Source organism: Megascapheus bottae, chromosome 2, assembly GCF_031878675.1.
Source record: "Megascapheus bottae isolate mThoBot1 chromosome 2, mThoBot2.hap1, whole genome shotgun sequence".
Classification (NCBI taxonomy): Eukaryota; Metazoa; Chordata; class Mammalia; order Rodentia; family Geomyidae; genus Megascapheus; species Megascapheus bottae.
In genome coordinates, this window is record NC_143510.1 from 49,731,212 (window position 1) to 49,740,701 (window position 9,490).

The following is a 9,490-nucleotide window of genomic DNA, read 5'->3' on the forward strand; positions in this document are numbered from 1 at the left end:
TGATTCTAAGTGAAGAAGTTGAGAAAGGAAGCAAAGGGCACCCAGTCTTCACAAGGCCCTTAGGCCAGATGCTATTATCCTCACCACCCAGATCTTACAGAAGAGGAAACTGGGCGCAGAGTGGTTAAGTGACTTATTGAAGGTCAAACAGCCAGTAAGTGGTAGAACTGAGGAGTAAGCCTGGGTCTTCGTGGTTTTGAAGCCGGGATCTCTACCCTGAATGAACCATGCTGCCCATCCTTCAAAGCAATGATGGGTGTGGACAAAGCACCTGGGACGGGCAGAGTGATAGCCACCCAGAAGCTGGGGCCTCCCTTTAGACAGAAACTCTCCCTCTGAGCCTCAGGCTCCTGCGTACTAGGCAAGGAGCCTGGTTCTCAGCCAGGTGGTAACTGGGATGCGGTGAATGTGGAACGGTACTGCCTCAACCCTCAGGGCATAGATCAGTTAACGCAGAACAGTTCAGTTCCCCAAGGAGGACAAACTCCAGCCACCAGCCAGTTCATTGTTTATTGAGACACATCCCAAGACACAGGCAGGGGACAGGGATGTGAGATGAGTCAGGGAAAAATGGACGGGCCTGATAGGAGACTAGAGAGGTGGGGGGATCTTTGGGAAATATTCTTGACTCCCTTCTGGGCCCCCGCCCATTCTGCCCTGGATTCACAGCAGACAGGCAGTAGATGAAGGAAGCCAAGATGGCAAGAGGGCTGCCCACTTTCTATGGTCAGAAACTCATTACTCCAGTTAGTGCCCCTAATCTCCCCTCCTATCCCATCCCCAACCAAGCAGAAAACCTGGACAGATCTGATCCCAGCCCCAAATGAAACTCCTAGGGTATGAATAACTGGTCCCCTGGACTGTTTCTGCTCCTGAGAAAGGTGGGGGTGGCAGTGCTGGGTGAGTGGGGCAGGAGGGAGGGTAGGGCAGGAGGGACGGTTTCAGACCCCGCTTACAAAGCCCAGCCCACTAGTATCTCCGACTGGACGTCTTGACCGTGGTAGTCTTCCGCAGGATGGAGGTGCTCCCCGGGACTGCTCCCCCCTTGGCTGTGCCATAGCCCACGCTGGAGCTGAATCCACCTTTGCAGGCCCCTCCGCTCCCAGCCAGAGAGACGCCACCTCCAAAGCCCGCAGAGACCCCTCCGCTCACTGTGGTGGAGTTGCCGGTCACCGCTGGAAGGCAAAGGCACTACGTTAGGCAGGCTCGGTTGGAAGAGCCATGGGAAATGGGCAGAGAAGCCCAGTCCAGCAAACTCTGAGCCTGCCTCTAGGGGGACCGACGGAGGGCCATGGATGCTTTAGGACAAAGACAGGGGGAATGAGAAGGCAGGGTTCTGGGGCCTGGCCTGGGACAGGACTGGACAGCGAATACTCACAGATGCTCACTGCACTAGGACACTCGCCAGACATCCTAGGGGAAACAAAGGCCGGGAAAGGTCAGTGATCCCCAGAGCCTATGTGAACCTTCCCTCCTTCCTTTACATCAGCGCCATCATCCTTTGACACAGCCATGAGAAGTGTATGAAGGTGGCCTTGTCGTGGACCTCCCACCAGAGCCTGAAGCTAGTATGATACAGAGGCCAGAAACTGGCTATCAGACCGAGACAGCACCTTCTCCTCAAACCCAGCCACCCATCCACCCCCTTCCTACCCACTTCCTAGCTCTACCTTGGCACCTTCTCCAAGGACAGAAATGGCTCTCTCTCTCCCCCACCCCCACCCCCACATGAAAGGAGGGCAAAGGAGCCGCCACCTGCTCTCCTCGCTCTCCAGCAGCTTGCGGTAGGTGGCAATCTCCACATCAAGGGCCAGCTTGACGTTCATCAGGGCCTGGTAGTCCCGTAGCAGCCGGGCCAGGTCCTCCTTGGCCTGGTGCAGGGCTGTGTCCAGATCCGTAAGCTTCTTCTTAGCATCCTGAAGTGCTAGCTCCCCACGCTGCTCTGCGTCCCCAATGGCTGTCTGCAGCTGCTGACACTATCAAAGGGGTGGAAGGTAATAAGAGCATCCTCCAGGGTCAGCTCTCTGTCCTCAAACCAAGTGCCACCACTACCACCACCACCACTACCACCATACCCCGGCCCAAAGAGCTGACAAAAGGAAAGGGAGAAATATGCACCTGAGAGCAGAACTACAATGAACAGAATCGTGGAAAAGTCCTAACTGAAGTCTAACTTCCCTCTTCCTGCAGCTCAGCTCAATATTTCCAAAACATGAAACATGCTGTAATTTTGCTGTTAGCTAAATGCCTTATTCTGACCAAGAGAATTCACATCTCCTAGCCACACCTGTGACCTGGATCCTAGAACCTTCAGCCTCCTGATTTTGATCTCCTTCTCCTTGGAAAAACTCATCATATCTGTTGTACTATTTATTTACTAGTTATTCATTTATTTGCTATTTTTTTACTATTTATTGCCAGTTTCTTCTTTAAAAAAAAAAAGACATATCAGCAAGACGCTGGTGTCTCACACCTAGCTAGCTATTCAGGTGTCATCCTAGCTATTCAAGAGGCTGAGATCTGAGGATCATGGCTCAAAACCAGCCCAACCACCAAAAAACCAGAAGTGGAGCTGTGGTTTAACATGGTACAGCACTAGTTTTGAGCACAGAGAGGCTCAAGGACAACACCCAGGACCTGAGTTCAAGCCTCAGGCCTGGCAAAAAAAATAAATAAAGTTCATCAATCTTGATGGTTCGATATTAAGACTTTCCAACCCTGCCAAGACCCAGTCCTGACATCCAAGCCACCCAAGTAGAGGCCCACCTGCTTCTTGGCTGCATCCACCTCCCCCTGCAGCCTCTGGATGGTGCGGGTGAGCTCTGAAATCTCATTCTTGGTGTCCCGCAGGTTGTCCCCATGCTTCCCTGCTGTGACTTGCAACTCTTCATACTGGAGGCCAAAAAAGGGGGAGGGAGTGTTAGAGAGCCCCACCCACTTGGTGACCACGCCCACCCTCTACTGGAGATCTTGAGAGCTGAGTGCATTAGTACCCAGGATTCCAAGGACCCGGTGTGGTGGGGGGCGGGGGGAGCACTCCCAGCACACAGGCTGAAGCCAGCTTTCCCCTCACCTGGGTCTGATACCAGGACTCCGCCTCTGCTCGGCTCCTCTGAGCAATCAGTTCATACTGGGCGCGGACCTCGGCAATGATGCTGTCCAGGTCCAGCTTACGATTATTGTCCATAGACAGCACTACGTTGGTATCTGACACATGGGTCTGTACTTGGCTCAGCTCCTGAAGAAACAGAAGCAGCTGCCACCAGACCCCAGACAAGACAGCAGGTGGTGGAGGACAAGGCTCCTGGGTGGCATCAGAAGGACCACCCTACTTGTCTCAAAAAATATATAATAAACACATTATGTAAAAATACCCAAGATTGTCTAAAAAACTAAAACAGTAAGATAGCTTCTAAAACAAGGCATGAACTAGGGCAAGGTTAGCAGCAGGAGCAGATGTCTATTTTCCCTCTCTGTTCCCATTTTATGAATGTCTCACTAAGAGACATGCCTTGGGATTGGCACAGTGTGGAATTAGTGGAGGACTGAAATGGAAATAAAACTCAAGGCAGATTTTCTCAGATCTGTCAACAATGGCAATTCCTGCCCTCACAGGAAGTATTGGAGTAGATGTCAGCTGACTACCCAGTGAGGATGTCACAAAAAGGGAACTTTACACTGGATGAAAGGCTGATTTTTCACAGATTCGCAGAACCCCTGATTCTCTAAGAAATTCCTGTTCATTCTAGCCCCCCTTCCTTGTCTCTAAGGCCTCTTGGTCTCCAAAGGAAAGAGTCCTAAATTGTGTGTGTGTGTGTGTGTGTGTGTGTGTGTGTGTGTGTGTGTGTCTGTGTCTGTGTCTGTGTCTGTGTCTGTGTCTGTGTCTCTGTGTGTCTGTGTGTCTGTGTCTGTGTCTGTGTATGTCTGTGTGTGTCCTGAGGCTTTAACTCAGGGCCTGGGTACTATCCCTAAGCTTTTTCACTGATTAGCACCCTACCACTGGAGCCACAGTTCTACTTCTGGCTTTTGGCTGATTACTAGAGATAAGAATCTTACACTTTTCTGCCCAGGCTGGCTTTGAACCACTATCCTCAGATATCAACCTTCTGAATAGCTAGGATTAAGCATGTGAGCTGCCAGCACTGAGCTTAAAATCCTGGATTCTTTCCTATACCCACTATCCCCATCTCACTCCTGCCCCAGCCTGAAATCTACTCCTCCTTTGCCCATCTCGGCTGACCCATACTTTGTCCCAAGACAAACTGGCCAAGGGAAAGGCAATACAGAAAAGTGGCAAGATTCTAAAGTCCAAGAACCACATTTGAATCTGGCTCTTGCCTCTCATCTCTGTAACCATGAGCAAGTGACCCTGAGCCCATGAGCCCTTGACTATATAAAAAGGAGACAATCATGGCACTGAGGTTATAGGAACTGTTGAAAGGATCAAACAAGAAGTCTGACCCAGTCCTGGCTCATTGAAAGAACTTCACACATGGGAAGGGTAAAAGTCCCCATCTTTTACCAATTAGGCTAACTGGCAAATTCATATCAGACCTTCAGGGGGAATCCCTAATGTTATATGTAAATGTATGCAAATGTTCCCCTCTCTATTGGCCACCTCACCATTTCATAGAGATGCCGCAGGAAGTCGATCTCCTGCAGAAAGGTGTTCACTTTGCCATCCAAATCCATTCGGGTCATGTATGCCGCATCTACATCCTGGGGTGAGAGAGAGAGAGAGAGAGAGAGAGAGAGAGAGAGAGAGAGAGGTAGCTGGCTCAACCTGGGCTCCCTAGGGGAGGAGGGCAGAGCTTCTCATCTCACCCTAGTTCAGCCCAGCCCCCTGGCTGCCAAAGATGGCACACTCCTGCCATCCGCTCACCTTCTTGAGCACCACAAACTCGTTCTCCCCAGCAGTGCGCTTGTTGATTTCATCCTCGTACCTGTTCCAGGAGGGAAGGTTTCTAGTCAGCTCAGCCAGAGATGCCTTCGAACCCTTGAACCCACTAGGCTTTCAGGAAAGCCTAATGAATTTTCCCCTTTGCCCAAGAACATCTTTGGGGAATAATTCTTTAATGAAAGCAACTATTAAGAAAACTTGGGGGCTGGGAGTTTGGCCCAGTGGTAGAGTGCTTGCCTAGCACGCACGAAGACCCGGGTTTGATCCCTCAGTACCACATACATTGAAAAAAAAAAAAAAGCTAGATATGGTGCTATAGCTCGAGTGGTAGAGCTCTAGCCTTGAGAAAAATCCAAGGACAGTGCTCAGGCCCTGAGCTCAAGCCCCAGGACTGGCAACATAAATAACTAGATAGATGATAGATGATAGATAGATAGATAGATAGATAGATAGATAGATAGATAGCCAGTGTCAAGTTATGGAAAATGGAAGACACACAAATTCTCCCAGTGGTAGGCCTTGGACCTAAGTACACACACACACACACACACACACACACACACACACACACACCCCTGCCAGGAGCACTCCAGGTCCCTAGGAATGTGTGACTCTGCTGAGGGACTTTCCCTGCAGATTTTCCCCATCCTCTCCCCAGGAAGCCAGTCTCTGCACTCTCTCCCTCACTTGTTCTTGAAGTCTTCCAGGACATCCTGCACATTCCTCAGCTCAGAGTCCAGCCTTCCCCGCTCGCCCTGCAAGGCGTCCAGCTGCCGCCGCAGGCTGCCCACATAGGTCTCAAAGATGGGGTCCAGGTTGTTCCTGGTGCCCCCCATGTTCTGGCCCTGCTCCTGCAGCAGGGCCCATTTGGTCTCCAGCACCTTGTTCTGCTGCTCCAGGAACCGCACCTAGGTCAGAGAAAGAAAGAGAAAAGGATGTCATCCCCGGCCAGGGACCAGCATCCCCACAGCAGGTCAGCATCACAGGGCCGGGGAGCGGCCCTTTGCTCAGCCCCTTGCTCAGATTGGGGTCCTGAGGGGAGCAATTTGCAGAATGGCAGTTCAATCTGATCAAAAACACGTGATGAAAGAGTAAATGTTTTTACTATTTTACTGCTTTACTCTGTTTTCTCCCCAGTCCTGGGTGACTTGGACTAGGTCAATGTTTCTTGTTTGTTGTGGTGGTTTCTTTCTTTTGTAAAAATGTCTGTCACAGGGCTTGAACTCAGGGCCTGGACACTGTCTCTGAACACTTTCACTCAAAGCTAGTGCTCTACCACTATGAGCCACAGCACCACTTCTAGTTTTCTGGTGGTCTCATTGGAAATAAGAGTCTCACAGACTTTCCTGTCTGGACTGGCTTCAAACGATGATTCTCAGATCTCAGCCTTCTGAGTAGCTAGGATTATAGGTGTGAGACACTGGCACCTGGCTAAATCAATGTTTCTGAACCTGAATTCTGCATCAAAACCTACTGTTCAAAATGTCCATGATATCTGGGCATGGTGATGCACACCTGTAATCCTAACGCTTGGGAGACGGAGGCAGAAGGATCGAGAGTTCTAGGCTAATCTGGACTACAAAGAGAGATCCTGTCTCAAAACACAAGCAAATAAAAGCATCAGAAGGGGAATGGAGAGGGAGGAAAGAGGGGGAGAAGGAAGGGGTGGCAAAAATTGCTGAATTTGAAAGCATATAAGAGTATGTTGGACTCAGTACCCAGTGGTTCACACTTATAGTCCTAGCTAGTCAGAAGGCTGAGAACTGAAGATGATGGTTCCAAGCCAGTCCAGGCAGGAAAATCCATGAGCTGCTTATCTTCAAATAACCAACAAAAAGCCAGAAGTGGGCAGGGAGCTTGGCCTTGTATGCACGAAGACTTAGCTTGACTCCTCAGCACCACATACATACATAAAAGCCAGAAGTAGTGCTGTGACTCAAGTGGTAGAGCTCTAGCCTTTAGAAAGTGTAAGGATAGTGCTCAGACCCTGAGCAGGATTCCCTCCCCCCCAAAAAGCTAAGGGATAGCACTCAGGCCCTGAGTTCAATCCTCAGGACCAGTAACAAAGTAATAATAATAATAATAAGTTGAACCACTCTTACTACTTTTCTTCAAATTCTACCTTTTAAAAAAGGACAACTTTAGCCAGGCGCCAGTGGTTCACATCTACAATCATAGCTATTCAAGAGGTTGAGCTCCAGGGATCGCAGTTCAAAGTCATCCCAGGAAAAAAAAGTCCCCATGAAACTCTAATCGCCAAGTAACCACTCAAAAACTGGAAGTGGCACTGTAGTTCAAGGTGATAGAATGCTAGCCTTGAGCAAAAGAGCTCAGGGACAGCACCCAGGTCATGAGTTCAAACCCCACAACCAGGAGAAAAAAGCCAAACAAAAACCAAAAACTAATGGCCATGGTTTATGTTTATGGACTCAGAAGGAAGCCTATAAAACAGGTTTAACTCCCCCCCCCCACCTCCAGAAAAGTTTCTACAAATCTGACCTCTGGAACATTCCCGCAAGAGAACTAGAAGTCACTAGAAGAAAGGGCGCGTAGGTGAGCAGCTTGCTTCACTCCCTGTCAAGTCCCTGCAGCTCCCACCTCCACGACATCGACGCCCAGGGTCACATCACAGGAACACTCTCAGTCCCCGGGGACCACAAAGCCAGGAACCTAATTCCAAATTCCACTCTGTCTTCAAATACCTGTATGGCAGGCCTCAGTTTTCTCATCTCAAAAATAGGGACATCCCCTACATTCGGTTTGTGAGTGCCATGAGAAAGAGAATGGGAATATTCTTTGCAGAAGTTCCAACCATGATAGCCAGGAGTGTTGCTACTGGTAGAGTGCTTGCCCAGCATGCACAAAGCCCTGGGTTCAATTCCTTGATACCACATACACAGAAAAAGCTGGAAGTGGTGCTGTGGCTCAAGTGGCAGGGCACTAGCCTTGAGAAAGCTCAAGGACAGTGCCCAGGTCCTGAGTTCAAAAAAAGAGAGAAAGAAGTCCCAAGTGTGGAACCTAGATGTAACTGTTCAGCGTGTCCTCTATCATGACCCTCAGGCTGAGGGGACACTGCCAACTCAATGGACTAAGAAATGTCAGACGCGTCACTCTAGATACTAGATGCAAGAAAAGGGTTCAGAACACTCAGGAACTGCAGCAGCTCAAGCTCCTCTGTGACCCAGTGACCACCCTGGCTATCCAGCCCAGACTAAGTTTCTCAAACAGGGAGCAAAAAAAGAAACTGCTGCAGGAAGCTTCCCTGGCACTCCCCAACTCTGTCCTAGCCCTAACCCATCCTTAAGCCTCCTCCCAGAATGAAAGAAAAGTGAGTAGACTGGGCTCTAACACTTCAACATTGGGGTGACTTGTTGGACTCCTGAGACAACTGAGTTTTAAATGTGAGACAGACGGCTCCCAATAATCTCACAACAGCCCTAGGGAAAGCATCAACACAGCCAGGCTGAGCTTGACCTCTCACTCTTCCAAGTGCAGATTCCCAGGCCAGTTCACTGCCAAGACCCCCAGCCATGATACCCCAGGTCAACAGAGATCAAAGCCATTCCACCCAGCCTGCCCCAGGCCACCCAGGCTATAACAGCCTCTCCCTACCCATCCTCCCTTCCAAGCCCTGCTCCATCCCCTGGCGCTGCTTCTTCTCAGCCCACCTTGTCTATGAAAGAGGCAAACTTGTTGTTGAGGGTCTTGATCTGCTCACGTTCCTGGGTGCGCACCCTCTGGATCTCCGGGTCTATCTCTACGTTGAGGGGGGTCAGCAGGCTCTGGTTGATGGTGACCTCCTGGATCCCCCCAGGAGGGCAGACAGGCCCAAATGTCTGCCTTGCAGCCCCCAGGCCCACATAGGCCCCACTACCCAGGCCAAAGCCTCCCCCAGCCCGACCCGAGGAAGCCCCACGGGCCACACTAACGGAGATGCTCCTGTGATCCCCAGCATTATAGAGGCTCCGGCTGCCAAAGCTACTCATGCCGGGGCCACAGCGGGCCCCCCCACCACTGCCACCACTCCGGCACATGGTCATCGAGCTGAAGTTGGTGTGGGTGCGGCGACCACCCCCTCCACTGGCGGAGCTGGAGCTGAAGCCTCCTTTGGTGGAGTAGGTCTGCCGGGACATAGAGGATCTCATGGCTGTCAGACAGAGCGGCTGGCAAGCAGGCTGAGAGATCAAGAGAGAGCACAGTGAGCTGCCAGACCATGGATAGGCCTTTTTATCTTATGCCAGCTGGGCTGGCCCTGAACTCCACACATACACTCCTGCCCCATGGCCCCAGAAGGAGAGGGCGGGGCTCTGTGGCATGGAGGGAGTCCCCTTTCCCTGAAGAGGCAGAAGGGAGTCCCCTTTCCCCCGAAGAGGCGGGAGAGGGCCCCTCCCAGCCATCACCTGTAGTCTAGAGCTGGGACTGTCTGGAGAGGAAGCCACCTTATCCCCCCTGGGGCTCTCCCTGCTTGGAACAGGATGATACCGGCTCCCACAGTGGCCCCCACCACCCAGTGGCTGACTTGATCTCCTCCCACCCAGCTCTGATGGCCCTTGTCAATGGGGCTCTGTTCTGTGGGGTTTATCCCAGGGC

The 9,490-nt window shown here is 51.2% G+C and overlaps 1 protein-coding gene across 1 annotated transcript; it reads right to left on the reverse strand.

Moving 5' to 3' along the window:
• Positions 1-969: 969 nt before the first annotated feature.
• Positions 970-9,045, reverse strand: Krt79 (keratin 79). The gene is made up of 9 exons (XM_090356232.1): positions 8,569-9,045; positions 5,588-5,808; positions 4,883-4,943; positions 4,624-4,719; positions 3,074-3,238; positions 2,767-2,892; positions 1,756-1,976; positions 1,379-1,413; positions 970-1,175 (listed from the first exon to the last, which is right to left on the reverse strand). Exons 1-9 carry the CDS (start codon positions 9,043-9,045, stop codon positions 970-972), a joined length of 1,608 nt encoding a protein of 535 aa, XP_090212358.1.
• Between the last annotated feature and the right edge of the window lie 445 nt (positions 9,046-9,490).

Bases quoted from the DNA above. Each gene is read 5' to 3' on its own strand.
- Krt79 (XM_090356232.1), bottom strand. From the start codon at position 9,045: ATGAGATCCTCTATGTCCCGGCAGACCTACTCCACCAAAGGAGGCTTC. The intron at 4,944-5,587 runs GTGAGGGAGAGA...CTCCTGGAACAG, and splicing joins CTGGAAGACTTCAAGAACAA to GTACGAGGATGAAATCAACA. The intron at 1,414-1,755 runs GTGGCGGCTCCT...TGTTTCCCCTAG, and splicing joins CTGGAGAGCGAGGAGAGCAG to GATGTCTGGCGAGTGTCCTA.